The following is a 19532-nucleotide window of genomic DNA, read 5'->3' as shown; positions in this document are numbered from 1 at the left end:
CTGTCACCATAGCCTGTAGGCTAGTCCCCCTACAGGACGCCCTCTCTAATCTCTTCCACGCCGCTCCCTCCTCCTCTCCCATCCACTTACTCACCATTGAAATATTAGCGGCCCAATAATACTCACTTAGGCTCGGTAGTGCCAGCCCCCCCCCGATCCCTGCTACGCTGTAAGAATCCCTTCCTCACTCTCGGGGTCTTCCCGGCCCACACAAAACCCATGATGCTCTTTTCAATCCTTTTTAAAAAAAAGCCTTCGTGATCACCACCGGGAGGCACTGAAACACAAAGAGGAATCTCGGGAGGACCACCATCTTAACCGCCTGCACCCTCCCTGCCAGTGACAGGGATACCATATCCCATCTCTTGAAATCCTCCTCCATTTGTTCCACCAACCGCGTTAAATTTAACCTATGCAATGTGCCCCAATTCTTGGCTATCTGGATCCCCAGGTAACGAAAGTCCCTTGTTACCTTTCTCAACGGTAGGTCCTCTATTTCTCTACTCTGCTCCCCTGGATGCACCACAAACAACTCACTTTTCCCCATGTTCAATTTATACCCTGAGAAATCCCCAAACTCCCCAAGTATCCGCATTATTTCTGGCATCCCCTCCGCCGGGTCTGCCACGTATAGTAGCAAATCGTCCGCATACAAAGATACCCGGTGTTCTTCTCCTCCTCTAAGTACTCCCCTCCACCTCTTGGAACCTCTCAACGCTATCGCCAGGGGCTCAATCGCCAGTGCAAACAATAATGGGGACAGAGGGCATCCCTGCCTTGTCCCTCTATGGAGCCGAAAATATGCAGATCCCCGTCCATTCGTGACCACGCTCGCCATCGGGGCCCTATACAACAGCTGCACCCATCTAACATACCCCTCTCCAAAACCAAATCTCCTCAACACCTCCCATAAATAATCCCACTCCACTCTATCAAATGCTTTCTCGGCATCCATCGCCACTACTATCTCCGTTTCCCCCTCTGGTGGGGCCATCATCATTACCCCTAACAGCTTCCGTATATTCGTGTTCAGCTGTCTCCCCTTCACAAACCCAGTTTGGTCCTCGTGGACCACCCCCGGGACACATTCCTCTATTCTCATTGCCATTACCTTGGCCAGGATCTTGGCATCTACATTTAGGAGGGAAATAGGTCTATAGGACCCGCATTGTAGCGGGTCCTTTTCCTTCTTTAAGAGAAGCGATATCGTTGCTTCAGACATAGTCGGGGGCAGTTGTCCCCTTTCCTTTGCCTCATTAAAGGTCCTCGTCAATACCGGGGCGAGCAAGTCCACATATTTTCTATAGAATTCGACTGGGAATCCATCCGGTCCCGGGGCCTTTCCCGCCTGCTTGCTCCTAATTCCTTTCACCACTTCTTCTACCTCGATCTGTGCTCCCAGTCCCACCCTTTCCTGCTCTTCCACCTTGGGAAATTCCAGCCGACCCAAGAAGCCCATCATTCTCTCCCTCCCATCCGGGGGTTGAGCTTCATATCATTTTTTATAAAATGTCTTGAACACTCCATTCACTCTCTCCGCTCCCCGCTCCATCTCTCCTTCCTCATCCCTCACTCCCCCTATTTCCCTCGCTGCTCCCCTTTTCCTCAATTGGTGTGCCAGCAACCTGCTCACCTTCTCCCCATATTCGTACTGTACACCCTGTGCCTTCCTCCATTGTGCCTCTGCAGTGCCCGTAGTCAGCAAGTCAAATTCTACATGTAGCCTTTGCCTCTCCCTGTACAGTCCCTCCTCCGGTGCTTCCGCATATTGTCTGTCCACCCTCAAAAGTTCTTGCAGCAATCGCTCCCGTTCCTTACTCTCCTGCTTCCCTTTATGTGCCCTTATTGATATCAGCTCCCCTCTAACCACCGCCTTCAGCGCCTCCCAGACCACTCCCACCTGGACCTCCCCATTATCATTGAGTTCCAAGTACTTTTCAATGCACCCCCTCACCCTTAGACACACCCCCTCATCTGCCATTAGTCACATGTCCATTCTCCAGGGTGGGCGCCCTCCTGTTTCCTCCCCTATCTCCAAGTCCACCCAGGGTGGAGCGTGATCCGAAATGGCTATGGCTGTATACTCCGTTCCCCTCACCTTCGGGATCAACGCCCTTCCCAGCACAAAAGTCTATTCGCGAGTAGACTTTATGGACATAGGAGAAAAACGAGAACTCCTTATCTCCACGCTAAATCTCCACGGGTCTACACCTCCCATCTGCTCCATAAAATCTTTAAGTACCTTGGCTGCTGCCGGCCTCCTTCCAGTCCTGGACTTCGACCTATCCAGCCCTGGTTCCAACACCGTATTAAAATCTCCCCCCATTATCAGCTTTCCCATCTCTAGGTCCGGAATGCGTCCTAGCATCCGCCTCATAAAATTGGCATCATCCCAGTTCGGGGCATATACGTTTACCAAAACCACCGTCTCCCCCTGTAGTTTGCCACTCACCATCAAGTATCTGCCCTCGTTATCCGCCACTATAGTCTTTGCCTCGAACATTACCCGCTTCCCCACTAATATAGCCACCCCCCTGTTTTTCGCATCTAGCCCCGAATGGAACACCTGCCCCACCCATCCTTTGCGTAGCCTAACCTGGTCTATCAGTTTCAGGTGCGTTTCCTGTAACATAACCACATCTGCCTTAAGTTTCTTAAGGTGTGCGAGTACCCGTGCCCTCTTTATCGGCCCGTTCAGCCCTCTCACGTTCCACGTGATCAGCCGGGTTGGGGGGGCTTCCTACCGCCCACCGCCCCCCCCCCCCCCCCCCCCCCCCCCCTGTCGATTAGCCATCCCCTTTTTCCAGCTCCTCACCCGGTTCCCACGCAGCTGTATCTCCCCCAGGCGGTGCCCCCCCGCCCATCCCCTCCCATACCAGCTCCCCCTCTCCCCAGCAGCAGCAACCCAGTAATTCCCCCCTCCCCCCCCCCCCGCTAGATCCCCCGCTAGCGTAATTACTCCCCCCATGTTGCTCCCAGAAGTCAGCAAACTCTGGCCGACCTCGGCTTCCCCCCGTGACCTCGGCTTGCACCGTGCGACGCCCCCTCCTTCCTGCTTCTCTATTCCCGCCATGATTATCATAGCGCGGGAACCAAGCCCGCGCTTCTCCCTTGGCCCCGCCCCCAATGGCCAACGCCCCATCTCCTCCACCTCCCCTCCTCCCCCCATCACCACCTGTGGAAGAGAGAAAAGTTACCACATCGCAGGATTAGTACATAAAACTCCTCTTTCCCCCCTTTTTAACCCCCCTCTTCGCCCCCCACATTCGCCCCACCACTTTGTTCAAACGTTCTTTTTAATAACCCGCTCATTCCAGTTTTTCTTCCACAATAAAAGTCCACGCTTCATCCGCCGTCTCAAAGTAGTGGTGCCTCCCTCGATAAGTGACCCACAGTCTTGCCGGTTGCAGCATTCCAAATTTTATCTTCTTTTTATGAAGCACCGCCTTGGCCCGATTAAAGCTCGCCCTCCTTCTCGCCACCTCCAGTCTTGATAAACGCGGATCACCGCGTTCTCCCATTTACTGCTCCGAGTTTTCTTTGCCCATCTAAGGACCATTTCTCTATCCTTAAAACGGAGGAATCTCACCACTATGGCTCTGGGAATTTCTCCTGCTCTCGGCCCTCGCGCCATCACTCGGTATGCTCCCTCCACCTCCAACGGACCCGCCGGGGCCTCCGCTCCCATTAACGAGTGCAGCATCGTGCTCACATATGCCCCGACGTCCGCTCCCTCCGCACCTTCAGGAAGACCAAGAATCCTCAGGTTGTTCCTCCTTGCATTGTTCTCCAGTGCCTCCAACCTTTCCACACATCGTTTCTGATGTGCCTCATGCGTCTCCGTCTTCACCACCAGGCCCTGTATGTCGTCCTCATTCTCGGCTGCCTTTGCCTTCACGACCCGAAGCTCCCGCTCCTGGGTCTTTTGTTCCTCCTTTAGCCCTTCGATCGCCTGTAGTATCGGGGCCAACAGCTCTTTCTTCATTTCCTTTTTGAGCTCTTCCACACAGCATTTCAAGAACTCTTGTTGTTCAGGGCCCCATGTTAAACTGCCACCTTCCGACGCCATCTTGGTTTTTGCTTGTCTTCCTTGCCGCTGTTCCAAAGGATCCACTGCAATCTGGCCACTTTCTCCTCCTTTTTTCATCCGTATCCAGGGGGGATTCCCTTCTGGTTTACCGCACAGTGTTTTTAGCCGTCAAAATTGCCGTTGGGGCTCCTATCAAGAGCCCAAAAGTCCGTTTCACCGGGAGCTGCCGAAACGTGCGACTCAGCTGGTCATCGCCGCACCCGGAAGTCCGTCAGGGGAATATCAAGGTGCACAGAATACTGGGAAAGATAGATAACACTAGAATAGGAAATAGTAAGTTATTAGGTGGTTCAGAGTAAGTGAGAAATAATAAAGTCTAAATCAGGATTATTGTGTATGTGAATGCAAGTTTGTAGTACAAGTGCAGATTACTTAGTCGAAATATGACGCTGTGGCTATAACAGAGACTTGGCTCAAAGAAGGGTAGAGCAGAGGGTGGCTAACAGACAAATGGCACTAATCAGACAAATAGTGGCAACACAGTTCAGCGATACCTCCCCGAAGGTTCTCTTCCAGGATACCCACAGGAACAGAAGGATTAGGAGGAGTTGGTCATTTGGCCCCTTGAGCCTGTTCCACAATTTGATAAAGTCATTGCTGATCAAATTGTGACCTCAACTCCACTTTATGTGACTCCCTGGTCAATCAAAAATCCATCTAACTCAGCCTTTAATATATTCAATGATCCTGCCTCCTCTGATTTCTGGGCAAGATAATTCCACAGACTAACAAACCTCAGGGAAAAGGTTTCTCCTTTTCAGAGTCTTAAATGGGAGACCCCTAATTTTTAAACAGTGTCCCTTAGCTCTAGTCTCTCCCATAACAGGAAAAGCCCTGTTAGAATCCATGCTATCAAGTTCCTTTAGGATCTGATGTGCTTCAATAAGATCATCTTTCATTCTTGTCAACTCCAAAGGAGACAGGGCCAACCTGTTTCATCTTTCTCTCATAAAACAGCCCCCTTCATCCAAGGAATTAGTCGAGTGAACCTGCTCTGAACTGCTTCCAATGCAATTATATCCTTTAATTAAAGAGAGCAAAACAGTAAACAATACTCCAGATGCTCCATGGCCATGTACAGATGTAGCAGCACTTCCCTACTTTTATAATCAATTCCACTTGCAATAAACGGCAACATTCCATTTGCCAACCTAATCACTTGCTATACCTGCAAACCAACTTTTTTTTTTGATTCTGGGGCACCCAGATCCTATGTGCCAGAAGAGTTTTGTGGTCTCCCCCATTTAATTTAAAAAAAATGTATTTTACTCCATACATATCCAAAAGTACAAAAACATACATAATCTGGGGAACATTCTCCCTATCTTGCAATTTTACAGTTTGTTCAAGTTTTTCCACTTTTTCACCTCCTCCCTCCTTGCCCCCCACCAACGACGAACAATTCCTCAAACATGATCGTGAACAGTCCCCACCGTGTCTGAAAGCCCTCCGCTGATCCCCACCATTCAAACGTTTAAAAAAAAATAATTTTATTACAAACATGTATCAAAACAGGTTACAGCGAACAAACACCCCCCAAAAAATGCTTCCCTACAATCAACTATACAGTGTGTACAGATTTTGCCCCTTTTTCACCTCCCCAATCCCCCGCAACGAACAGCTCCTCAAACACGGTCACAAACATCCCCCACCTTTCCTCAAACCCCCCTGAAGAGCCCCTTAACTCATACCTTATCTTCTCTAAGTCGTACAAGTCACCCAACCAAGCCGCTACCCCCGGTGGCATTGACGACCGCCACTCCAGCAAAATTAGTCACCGTGCAATCAGAGAGGCGAAGGCCAAGACATCGGCCTTCCTCCTCTCCATAAGCTCCGGCTTCTCTGAGACCCCAAATATAGCCACCAATGGGTCCAGGTCCACCTCCTCCTCCACTATCCTGGTTAAGACTGCGAACACTCCCACCCAGCCCTCAATTCAAACTTAATCTTCTCCAACCATGTATTTTTTCTCCCCTTTAAAGATGCTCCTTCAAACATACCTCTTTTTGACCAAGCTTTTGGTCCTGTGTTCTGATTTTGCCTTCTGTGGCTTGGTGTCGAAAAATGTCAACTACGTTTCTTTATATTGCTTTTGTTTAGTGCCTTGGGCAACTGACGAGGCAGGGAGGTTATGATGGAGCCGTAGAAAACACTCGTTAGGATACAGATAGCGCACTGTGTGCAGTTCTGGTCAGCACAAGCAGAATGTGATTGCAGATTAGGTGGATTGGCCATGATAAATTGCCCTTCGTGTCCAAAATTGCCCTTAGTGTTGGGTGGGGTTGCTGGGTTGTGGGGATAGGGTGGAGGTGTTGACCTTGGGTAGGGTGCTCTTTCCAAGAGCCGGTGCAGACTCGATGGGCCGAATGGACTCCTTCTGCACTGTAAATTCTATGAAACCAGAGGAAATCAAACAGATCCCCTAGCCAACCGCCACCCCTGATGGCGTTGTTGATGACCATTCCAGCAAGATTCTTCGCCAGGCAACCAGAGAGCTGAAGGCCGCAACATCAGCCTTCCTCCTCTCAATGAGCTCCGGTCTCTCTCATACCCCAAAAATCGCCAAAGGGTTCGGCCCAGCCTCTACCCCCACCACCTTTGCTAACGTCCCGAACACTCCTACCCAGTACCTCTCAAACTCTCACATCCCCAGAACCTATGCGCATGGTTTGCTGGTCCCCGCCCACACTTTTCACACTCATTTTCCACCCCTGGAAGAACCCACTCATCCCCTCCCAAACATGTGGACCCTATGTACCATCTTAAACTGTATCAGACTCATCCTCGCACACGAGGAGATTGAATTCATCCTGCGCAGTTCCTCACTCCACAAACTATCATCCCCCCACAACTCCTCCTCTCATTTCTCCCCGATCCTCACCACTTGCGAGCCCCCCTGCTCCCCCAGCCACCCACATATGTCCTCAATCCTACCCTCCCCTTCTTCATCCGGCAGCAGCAACCATTCCAGAAAGGTATATTTCGGCAGCCTGGTGAATCCTTTCCACACCTTCCATGTCAAGTCCCTCACTTGTAAATACCTGAATTCACTCCCCTTCGGGAGCTCTACCCTTTCCTGCAGCTCTTCCAGACTTGCGAACCTCTCCTCCAAATATAAATCCCTTGCCCACACCTGCCCATTTCTCCTCACCTCCTGCACATACCATCCATCTCCCCGGTTTGAACCCGTGGTTCTCACACAATGGCATTAACACTGACATCTCCTCCAACCTGAAGTGTCTCCTCAGCTGGTTCCACACCCCAATCATGGAATGTATAACCAGGCTCTTCGTATACCTCCTCGATGCCAGCGGCAGTGTCGCCGTCACCATGGCCCTCAGGCTGGATCCCCTACAGGACCCTTCTTCCATCCTAACCCCTCTCCTTCCCACCACCATCTCTTTCTCAACATTCAATGCTCAATAATAGTGTAGCAGGTTCTGTAACACCAACCCTCCTTTCTTTTTTTTTTAAATTTTGGAGTACCCAATTCATTTTTTCCAATTAAGAGGTAATTTAGCGTGGTCAATCCACCTACTCTACACATCTTTGGATTGTAGGGGCGAAACCCACGCAAACACGGGGAGAATGTACAAACCCCACACGGACAGTGACCCAGAGCCGGGATCGAACCTGGGACCTCGGCTGCTGCCAGTGCTAACCACTGCGCCACCGTGCTGCCCTCCAACCCACCTTTCTGCCTCTGCCTCTGTAGCAGGGCCCTCTTTACCCTTGACACCTTCCCCGCCTACATAAGCTCCAAAATCACTGCGTCCAGCTTCCGTAAAAAGGCCTTCAGGATAAAGATCGGGAGTGTCTGGAATATAAATAGGAACCTTGGCAGGCCATTTATTTTGACCACTTGGACCCATCCCGCCAGAGTCAGGTGCAGCATATCCCACCTCCTGAAGTCCTCCTTTATCTTCTCCACCAACTTTGTTAGGTTCCATTTGTGCAACGTCGCTCACTCCCCCGTCACCTGGATCCCCAGATACCTAAACCTGTCCCTGGCTACCCTAAATGACAACATTCCCAAATTCGCTCCCCTACCCGCCTCTCTCACCGGAAACACCTCGCTTTTTCCCACGTTCAACTTGTAACCCAAGGTGCCCCGAACCCCTCTAATAAGCCCATAATTATTCCCATACTCTCCAGCGGGTCTGACACATACAACAGGTTATCTGCACACAACGGTACCTGGTGCTCCCTATTCCTCCTCATAATCCCCTGCCACTCTGCCAACTCCCTAAGGGCCATCGCCAAGAGTTCCATCGCTAGTGCAAACAACAGCAGTGACAGAGGACATACCTGCCTTGTTCCCCTATGAAACTCAAAACTCCCGTTACACTTACCAGCAGAACCACGTACAGCAACCGCACCCATGCAACAAACTTTGACCCAAACCCGAACCTTCCCAGAACTTCAAACAGGTATTGCCACTCCACCCAGTCAAAAGCCTTCTCTGTGTCCATAGGCAACACTTACCTCTGGTACCCATCCCCTCGATGGGGTCACGATCACATTCAATAACCGCCTATTACTAGAGTGTTGCCTACCCTTCATGAAGCCCGTTTGATCCTCTGCAACCATCCCCGGAACGCATCCTTCCATCTTCCCTGCCACCAACTTAGGCAACACTTTCAGATCCGTATTTAACAGTGATATGGGCCTATATGACCCACACTCCAGTGGGTCCTTCCCTTTCTTTGGAATTAACGTGATTGTCGCCTGTGTCATTGTCTCCAGCAGCACCACACTAAACGCCCCCAATAAATGTGGTGCCTTATAAAACTTCGCCGGTTAACTGCTTGGCCCCAGGGCCTTCCCCGACTTCATTCCTCTTATGCTTCCCATCACCTCTCTCAACCCTAATGGCTCCTCTAGCGTCTGCCTCCTTTCCTCCTCCAGCCTTGGGAAATCCAGTCCGTCCAGAAACTGCCCCATATCCCCTTCCTCAGTCCCCGCCCGGCCCTCTACAATTTCTCGTAATATTCCCTGAACACCTAGTTCATCCTCCCCAGCTCCGACACTACCCCCCCTTCCCTGTTGGCACACTTAGAGATGCTCTGGATGCGGACTGCCTCCATAGCTGATGGGCTAGCATGCGGCTCACCTTGTCTCCATATTCATATTACACCCTTCTCACCCTCTGTAGCTGCCCAACAGCCCTTCCAGTCGTCAGCCTGTCAAACTACCCCTGTAACTTCTTTCTCTTCGTCAATTCCTCCACAGTGTGGTCCCTCGAATAGTCCCTACCTAAATCAGCTATCTCATCCAGTAACCGTCCATACTCCTCTCCCGATCCCCATGTGTCTTGAATGAGGTCATCTCCCCCAGAACCACCACCTTCAATACCTCCCAGAATACAGCCGTCGATACCGTCCCATTTTGGTTCAGCTCCACATAGTCCTTAATCACTGGCCACACCTTATCGCAGAAGCCCCTGTCCGCTAACAGCCCAGAGCCTAGCCTCCATCCCAGCCTCTATTCCTGCCTCGAGCGAAGTCGAACCTCCAGCCAGTGCAGCACGTGGTCAGTGATTCTGATTCCCGCTTACTCTGCCCCACCACCCCCACCAACACCTATTGGCTCACCACAAAATAAAATCAATCCTGGAGTATACTTTGTACACGTGCGATAGGAAGGAATATCTGGATTGCATGCTTAATTTTCATTCGTATGGACCCACAGCATTCGTTATACCACTCTTCGACACTCAAAGATTCCACACTGGTGCCATTAACCAGGTCTTGAGTGGATAACCCAGGTCTCCTAGAATATCATGCAGGTTAGGTGGATTGGCCATGATCAATTGCCATTAGTGTCCCCCAAAAAAGGTTAGGTTTGGGTTACTGGGTTATGGGGGATAGGGTGGAGATGTGAGCTTAGGTAGGGTTCTCTTTCCACAGCGACTTTCAGAATTTACAGTGCAGAAGGAGACCATTCGGCCTATCGAGTCTGCACCAGCTCTTGGAAAGAGCACCCCACTGAAGGCCACCCTGCCAACCTATCCCCGTAACCCAGTAACCCCACCTAGCCTTTTTGGACACTAAGGGCAATTTAGCATGGCCAATCCACCTAGCCTGCACATCTTTGGACTGTGGGAGGAAACCGGAGCACCCGGAGAAAACCCACGCAGACACGGGGAGAATGTGCAGACTCTGCACAGACAGTGACCCAAGCCGGGAATCGAACCTGGAACCCTGGAGCTGTGAAACAACTGTGCTACCGTGCTGCCCATGCCCATGATCAGCAGCTTACTGGGCGATCCTGCACACCCCTCTGGTGCAGCCTGCGAAGAAACCACTTACATCGAAGTTTAAGGCCGCAGCGACTTTCAGAACCACACGCATTGGGTCCCAGAGCCGGAAGGTCGTCCTGCAGCACAGTACACAGGTCTGAGATGGCCTCCCGAGGCATTTGTAATCCTCACTGGCATTGACTCTCTAATATCTGAAGCAAGTTCATGCGAGATCGCTGTACTTTAGCCCACGTCACAGATCTTTGTCTGACTGGCCCAGTTTTGTCCCCATTGACCTTTCTCAGAATTCTGTCTTGCCACAGACTGAGCTCCATGCTGGTGACCTGATGCCATTTGTGTCACTGCATCATTTCTCCTCCACTCTTAACTGCAGGAAAACTGGGGGAACGAGATCCATGGTTGCTCCAATGGCATTTCAGATGTCCACACACTGGCAAGGGGGCATCGTCTAAAGATTAGGGCTGGACCATTCAGGAGAGATGTTAGGAAGAATTTCTTCACTCAAAGGGTGGTAGAGGTTTAGAACTCTCTCCCACAACCAGCAGTTGAAGCTAGATCAGTTGTTAATTTTAAATCTGAGATAGATTTTTGTGAGCAAAAGATATTAAGGGATATGGGCCAACAGTAGATACATGGAGTAAGTTCACAGATCAGCCATGATCTCATTGAATGGTGGGGCAGGCTCGAGGGGCTGAATGGCCTCCTCCTGTTCCTATGTTAATAAGGATGTATTGTCCTAGCTTTCATAATATATCCAGTGCCTGAGAGCGAAGCACCTCTTCTATCCTCACCAAGCTCACGCAGTCAGATAAAACTTCCCATCTTGCGTCGCAGTTTTTACCCCATCAGTGACCTTGGCCGCCTTCTAGTGACCAATAACGTCCTCTCACCTCTCTGAAGAAGACTGTATAATCATGTATGGCAGATCAAAATAGATCATAGAATCTGCAGTGCAGAAGGAGGCCATTCGGCCCATCGAGTCTGCATCGGCCCTTGAAAGAGCACCCTACTTAAGCCCACGCTTCCACCGTATCCCCATAACCCCATCTCAACGTCTGAATACTAAGGGGCAATTTTGCATGGCCAATCCACCTAACCTGCACATTTTTGGACTATGGGAGAAAATCGGAGCACTCTGAGGAAACCCATGCAGACACAGGGAGAAAGTGCAAACTCCACACAGATAGTCACCTGAGGCCGGAATTGAACCCTGGACCATGGGCTGTGCTAACCACTGTGCCACATTCCCCTCATAGATTAACATGCCTGCTCACTGTCAGCTTTAAACAGCCGGGGAACCTGAGAGCCCATAATCCAGTGTATTTTTGTTTAGGTTATAGGTGCTATATAAATAAAAGGTACAGAAACAAAAAACTATAAAAAGATATAGGGGAAAAGGCAGCGAAATTGGATCAGGAAAAACGTGCAGTTGAAAGGTTGGTGATAGCACTTGTTCAGTGAACAAGTTGCCTTCTTCAGGCTGTAACTTTGTTGTCCAGGATCTATCAAGCAGTGGCAATGATAGTCAGATTGCCACTGTGCTTGTCAACTCCTCTGACTCGACACTGCTGTGCATTTCTAAGAGGACCTTCTGATTCCAGGTTTCACAGAAATACACAATACACTGTCCTTCAGGGAACTCTGTTGGAGCAAAGCAGAATCAGGAGAAGTCAGGGCACACCATTTTAGAGCACTAGTTACCATTTGGCAAGTTTAAAGGTCAAAATTTAATGTTAGTGGACAGGCAAGCCGGCGAATGGACGGACAAGTGGGTGGACAGGCGACAGGTGAATGAACGGGCAAGTGGGCCGAAGCCTGGTGAATGGAGTGGGTAGGTGGGTTAGGTTCGATAGGTGGGTGAGGGGAGAATGGTAAGAGTGTGAATGGGTAGTCAGATTTGGTGGATGTATAATTAGATTGGGTTAGAGTGTTGGGTGGTCGGCAGGGGTGGGCAAGTTTTTTAAAAATTGTTCATGGGATGTGCACATCGATGACTAGGCCAGTCTTTATAGCCCATGCCGAATTGCCCTCGAGAAGGTGGTGGTGAGCTGTCTCCTTAAAGTGCTGTTTTTAATGGTGTGTATGTACACCCACAGTGCTGTTAGGGAAGGAGTTCCAGAATTTTGACCCAGTGACAATGAAGGAACAGCGATATATTTCCAAGTCAGCATGGTGAGTGAACTTTAGATTTGTCACGTGTAACGAGGTACAGTGAAAAGTATTGTTCTGCGTACAGTCCAGTCAGATCGTACCATACATGAAAAACATAGAACAAACGATAGCTACACAATGTATAGACATCGGGTGAAGCATACGGAGTGCAGTGCTACACAGTGGAGAAGATGCATGGAGAGATCAGTTCAGTCCAGAAGAGGGCCATTCAAGAGTCTGGTAGTAGCGGGGAAGAAGCTGCTTTTGAATCTGTTAGTGCGTGTTCTCAGACTTTTGCATCTGCTGCATGATGAACAAGGTTGGAAGAGGGAATACCCCAGATGGGAGGGGTCTTTGATTATGCTGCCCGCGTTCCCGAGGCAGTGGGAGATATAGACAAGAGTCAATGGAGGGGGAGGGGGGGGCTGTTTGCGACTCTCAGTAGTTTCTTATGGTCTTGGGCCGAGCAGTTGCCATACAAGGCTGTGATTTAGCCAGATAGGATGCTTTCTATGGTGCATCTGTAAAAATTGATAAGGGTCAGTGCTACATGCCAAATTTCCTTAGTTTCCTGAGGAAGTGAAATGAAATGAAAATCGCTTATTGTCACAAGTAGGCTTCAAATGAAGTTACTGCGAAAAGCCCCTAGTCACCACATTCCGGCGCCTGTTTGGGGAGGCTGGTACGGGAAGTGAACTGTGCTGCTGGCCTGTTTTCAAAGCCAGCAATTTTGCCCTGTGCTAAACCAACCCATGTATAGGCGTTGTGGTGTTATTTTGGTCATAGCATTGACGTGGGTGGACTAGGACAGATTTTGTGATGTGAACATCTAGGAATTTGAAGCTGTCAAACATCTCCACCTCGGCACCATTGATGCAGACAGGGGTGTGTACAACACTTCGCTTCCTGAAGTCAATGACCAGCTCCTTAGTTTTGCTGACATTCAGAGTGAGATTGATGTTGTTGCACAATGTCACTAACTTCTCTATCGCCCTCCTGTACTTTGACTCATCGTTGTTCGAGATCCGACCCGCCACGGTCTTGTCATCAGCAAACTGTAGATGGAGTTGGAGCCAGAGTTTGTCACACAGTCGTGTATGTATAGAGAATATGGTAGAGGGCTAAGTTTGCAGCCTTGCGGGGCCTCAGTGTTAAGGATTATCGTGGAGGACGTGTCATTGTTTATCCTTACTGACTGTGGTCTGTGGGTCAGGAAGTCAAGGATCCAGTTGCAGAGTGAGGAGCCAAGTCTGAGGTTTTGGAGTTTGGAATTTAGAATATCCAATTCACCTTACAGCACCTCTTCTTGGGACTTGGGGGAGGAAACCGTAGCACCCGGAGGAAACCCACGCAGACAAGGGGAGAACGTGCAGACTCCGCACAGATAGTGACCCAAGCCGGGAATCAAACCTGGGACCCTGGAGCTGTGAAGCAACAGTGCTATCCACTGTGCTACCGTGCAATTACTGGGTAACTACTGCAAGGGCCTTTCCTGGTTATTCCTTTCATTTCTTTTATTTTGGCTTTATTGTTTTTGGTCCATGGATCGTTAATGGAGACATGTACACCTGCTTTCCTACACTGAGTTGTCATGCAAGAGTGCCTTTAAGAAATGGATGTGTAAGCAATGTACCTTTAAGAAAACAGTGATGTCAGAGAGTGGGTGGAGCTCAGCTCAGTTCAATCATTTTGAAGTTTCAGTTTTAAAAATGTGCCTGGCTGGTTTTGCTGAGAGCAGTTTCAAAGTGCCTGCCTGGTTTGCTGTGAGCTGATTAAAAGGAGAAAGCCAGTTGGAAAAAGCAGTTTGTGTGTGTCTGAAAATATATATATCCTTTAACCTGATGTGATACTGTTTAAAGGTGTTAAGTCTCTTGGAAGTTTGAAGGAACATTTTAAGGAGTTATTTACTGTTGCAATATTTTCTGAGTTATCTTTGAAGTAAGGGATGTTAAGAGATCCAATGTTTATTTAAGATGTTAAGTTGAGTTCATGGAATAAACAGTGTTTTGTGTTTAAAAATCCACGTGTCCATAATTGTAATCCCACACCTAGGGAAAAAGCCGCGTACTCGGAAAAGCAACAAATCCACTAAAGGGAGAGGTTGGTTGAATTCCATGATACATTTTGGGGTTCTGAAAACGCCTCGCCCATAACAGAGTGTTTGTGATTCAGAATTGTTACGGTTCCAGTTCATATTATAACTGGTTGGGATGATCCTAGATTGGAACCCTGACTCAAAAGACCGTAACTTTTATTTTTTGTAAAACATGGAGGAACAGAGTCACAGAATTGCTAATTAATTTTAATAAGAAAAAAATGATTAAACATGAAAAATTGATTATAAGAAAATACTCCTTTACTCCCCCTTTAGGCTTAACAATTACACAGAGGCTTTAGGATTAACATGGAATACAAAGTAAGTCTTAAGCTACACTGGTCTCATTGATATATACCACATTAAGCAGGCAAGATGACTGTGGTAAGACACACTCCTCTCTGAACCCAAGTAAATGTCTGTGGACTCTCCTCAAAATGCCCCCCAGATGATTCTTATACTGTGAGCCACATTGTTTTACTGAACTCCCACCTCCACACGAGTGATTTCAAATTTTGCTTTCAAAAGTCACACTTTTAAATCTTCTTTTTCCCCTCCATCCAATGTTGCACTTTCAGGTTTTACACCCCCTCCCTTCAGCCTTCAATTGTCTTAACAGCTTTTAGGTCTAGCCACCGATTTTCATAATTATTTCAAATAAAGTCTTCCAAATTGTTGTAATTTCCCAATTTAAACCTTAACGCTACAGCAGATATCTTTCTGGCCTGTCGCGATCTAATGCTTTTTCAACTGTGTAACTTTACTGAACAGTAATCTGTTCTAGTTCCCAGTTTCCTCTATTCCGTACTCCAGACTACTTCTCTTCCTTTCTCTAGTTTCCTTAACTAATTGGACTTAAGGTTTCCGGTATCTTTTTTCTTAACCAGTACTCCATAGTATAACTTTTCTTCTAGCAAGGCTAAGAGAGATACCCCCTCTTTCGTCATCTAAAACCAACTGCTTCTTGCAGAGCTGCGAGAGCTGCCTTTTCCCCCTCTACCTATCTCCAACTGCAATCAAATTAGCTGAACTAAAACTTAAAAGCTCTTTACCTTACAAGGCCCCAGTTGCTAAGCACCACTGTTGGTTAATTTACTCTTCATTTAAAATTAAAAATTAAGAATTCAAAGTAGTTGAGGTTACACATGATGTACCGCAAATTCCAGAACAAAAGCTGTCAGCTACCTTCCTTAAAGCAAACGACAGCAACTTAGGTAACAGTATTTAATGAGTAGCTAAATCCTTCCAACCAGAAAGTTTCCAGATTGATTAAAACGCATTAGGGGAGTAACTATGCCAGTAACAAATGTTCCTTAATGTAGATAAATACTGTAGTCTTTGGATCTGGTGAATTCTGATGCAGTGGTGTCTGCAAAAGCTTATAGGACCTGGGAGTCAGTGCTGATAGATTAAAGTCCATAAATCATGACACAAGAGCAGTGGCAAGGCAAACTGAGATTTGGATTCTATTGCTAGGACAGTACAATATAAAGGCCATACAAGGAGGTCCGTGGCTCAGGAAACAAAACTTAAAATTTAAGCTCTTTTCACACCCTGAGCAGCTAAGCAGATCTCACCTGTTTCATAAAAATGTGCCAAGAGTTCATCTTTTTCGACAAACCGCTGGTACAGCCATCTAGTGAGTGCCTCACTTTCCATGGGAACATCCTTAATGGGATAGATCCTGTAGGAAAGAAACAAGGTAAGTATTCTTTAACTAATTAGAGGCAAAATTGGTGCCTAAGGATATTCATTTCACTGCTGAATATTTTCTTTAAAACCAACTTTTTTTTATTCCCTTGCATAGTAAACAACTGACAGGTTCCCAGAGTATTTCTACCATGTAAATATCAGTCCAAGAACATTGCAACTAAGAAAAAGTCCAGCCACTTCCCACTGACCTTAATACTCAGAGCACATCTCTTCAACATCTACATCTTGGTGGTGTCACAATTGTGAGCTGTATAAGATTATGATGTTTTTGGGATGGTACTTATGAAGGAGATTATGTGATTGGTTCTGCAGACTGCCCTCTAGTAAACCTGGATGGTCTGATTGTTAAAGATCAATGGACGTCTCATTGTTTTACTGGGAAGATGATGTTTTACTGGGAAGATGATGCACAATATCAGACTTTGAGACAACAGCACCAATTTCTGGGTATACCATAAGTCGGTACTGAGCCTCCCAATGTCCCACAAAAAGTGTGATCGGCATCGGGTTGGAAACAGTTGTGCTGTTAAGGTTCCATTTACTTCCAAGTTGGGATCAAAGATAGTTAATTAACATTTCAACCTAGATATAAGGCTAACGTATTTCACGTTGCTAGAGAAAAAGATAGTATTTGACGAATGGTGTTGGTCGATGAAATTATATCAGGATTTAAAAAGCTTTAAGGGGTGTTATTAGAAGAATTTAAACATTGTATTCCTTTAGGAATCAGGTCCCATCTAGAAGTCCATAAAGTTTCTAAAATAAATGACACTGCAGCTTTAGCTGATGGCTATGAGCTTGTCTATAAACACATAGGGGACCAAAAGAAATTGTTTGCAAACCCACAAAAGCAGCTGGAGGGAGAAGTGAAGTGGTAATGAACAGAACACTAATTACAATGAGTGGGGTGGTAGAAATGAAAAGGCAGATGCTCTTAAATGTAGTAAAAGAGACAGTACAGAGGATAGGAATGATTCAAGGAGCCCAACGTGTGTTTACTGTCGTAGTGTCTGAATGACCCATTTAACAAGCTCAACAGCCTGTTATTTATTTTTTCCCCAACTAGGAAGGCAGGCTTCAGATTTCAGTACCTGCTCACCTTTCGTATTACATAGAACATGTATATAGAACATACAGTGCAGAAGGAGGCCATTCAGCCCATCGAGTCTGCACCGACCCACTTAAGCCCTCACTTCCACCCTATCCCGGTAACCCAATAATCCCTCCTAACCTTTTTGGTCACTAGGGCAATTTATCATGGCCAATCCACCTAACCTGCACGTCTTTGGACTGTGGGAGGAAACCCACGCAGACACGGGGAGAATGTGCAGACTCCGCACAGACAGTGACCCAGCGGAGAATCGAACCTGGGACCCTGGCGCTGTGAAGCCACAGTGCTATCCACTTGTGCTACCGTGCTGCCTATTATCAGAGGCAGGTGGGATGGCATTGCATTGCCGACCTATCGTCACCTGCCATATTTTACGTAGATGCCTGGCAGGGCTGCCAATTTGTGGGTGTAAAGTCCAGCCACAAGTGTTAGTCTAGATTAAATGCTCTAGTCCTGGAATAGGGCTTGAACCCACAATCTTCCCAAGCTGAAAGCTGACACTTAAAACTGAGAATACTTAGCTCAGTACTTTCTTCCTTCTATGCAGAAATTAATGCTGATTGCAAATTTCTTCAATATTTTTAAGTACAACAATTTTATCATTTACATGTTGTGTCAAGGAATGTGCCACACTGACTCGACTGTTTTGATGATTTTTAGAAAAAAGTATTTTTATTCAAATTTTAACAATTTTACATTTAACACATAACATTATAAACCCAACGCCAATTCCTGAACCACCCACAAAACCCCAACCAACTTCCCCACCTTGTTGTTTCCCTACCCCCCTAGCAGTTGACAGCAACCAGCTCCCCGAAATGTAGTATAAACAAACCCCATCTTTTATGGAACCACTCATGTTTTTAAAAATTCATTTACGGGATGTGGCCGTCGCTGGTTAGGCCAGCATTTATTGTCTATCTGTAGTTGCCCTTCAGAAGGTGGTGGTGAGCTGCCTTTTTGAACCGCTGGAGTCCTGGAGGTGTAGGTACACCCATTGTGCTGTGAGGAAGGAAGTTCCAGGATTTTGTCCCAGCGACAGTGAAGGAACGGTGATATATTTCCAAGTCAGGGTGGTGAGTGATTTGGAGGGGAACCGCCAGGTGGTGGGGTTCCCAGGTATCTGCTGCTCTTGTCCTTCTACATGGTAGTGGTTGTGGGTTTGGAAGGTGCTGTCTAAGGAACCTTGGTGAGTTACTGCAGTGCATCGTGTAGATGGTACACACGGCTGCCACTGTTTGTGGTGGTGGAGTGTTTGGAGCAATCAAGCGGGCTGCTTTGTCCTGGATTGTGTCAAGCACCTGGAGTGTTGTTGGAGCTGCACTCATCCAGACAAGTGGAGAGTATTCCATTACACTTCTGACTTGTGCCTTGTAGATGGTAGACAGGCTTTTTTGGGGAGGGGGGGGGGGGGTACTCATCGTAGGATTCCTAGCCTTTGACCTGCGTGGCTAGTCCAGTTCAGTTTCAGATCAATGGTTACCCCCAGGCTGTTGATTGTGGGAGGATTCAGCAATGGTAATGCCATTGAATGTTAAGGAGTGATGGTTAGATCCTCCCTTGTCGGAGATTGTCCTTGCCTGGCACTTTGTGTGGCACGAATGTAACTTGCCATTTGTCAGCCCAAGCCTGGATATTGTCCAGGTCTTGCTGCATTTGGACATGTACTGCTTCATTATCTGAGGATTCACGAATGGTGCTGAACATTGTGTAGTCATCAAGAAACATCCCCTCTTCTGACCTTATGATGGAAGGGAGGTCATTGTTGAAGCAGCTGAAGATATTTGGGATGAGGACACTACCCTGAGGAACTCCTGCAATTATGTCCTGGAGCTGAGATGATTGACCTCCAACGACCACAACCACCTTTCCTTTGTGCCAGGTATGACTCCAACCAGTGGAGAGGTCCCCCCTGATTCCCATTGACTCCAGTTTAGCTAGAGCTCCTTGATGCCATACTCGGTCAAATGCTGCCTTGATGTCAAGGGCAGTCACTCTCACCGCACCTCTGGCATTCAGCTCTTTTGGCCATGTTTGAACCAAGGCTGTAATGAGGTCAGGAGCTGAGTGACCCTGGCAGAACCCAAAGTGAGCACGTTATTACCAAGTA

The 19532-nt window shown here is 47.8% G+C and overlaps 1 protein-coding gene across 1 annotated transcript in view; it reads right to left on the bottom strand.

The window, feature by feature from the left end:
* lpgat1 (lysophosphatidylglycerol acyltransferase 1) overlaps positions 1–19532 on the bottom strand; it is a 263316-nt gene that overhangs the window by 8432 nt on the left and 235352 nt on the right. Inside the window, exon 7 of the mRNA XM_072506379.1 lies at positions 16176–16282. Coding sequence (XP_072362480.1) covers positions 16176–16282 — 107 coding nt within the window. The remainder of the gene's footprint in view (positions 1–16175; positions 16283–19532) is intronic.

Source organism: Scyliorhinus torazame, chromosome 1 (assembly GCF_047496885.1).
Source record: "Scyliorhinus torazame isolate Kashiwa2021f chromosome 1, sScyTor2.1, whole genome shotgun sequence".
NCBI classification, from domain to species: Eukaryota; Metazoa; Chordata; class Chondrichthyes; order Carcharhiniformes; family Scyliorhinidae; genus Scyliorhinus; species Scyliorhinus torazame.
The sequence above is the reverse complement of the archived record's forward strand: the minus strand, read 5'-3'. Positions and strand labels throughout refer to the sequence as shown.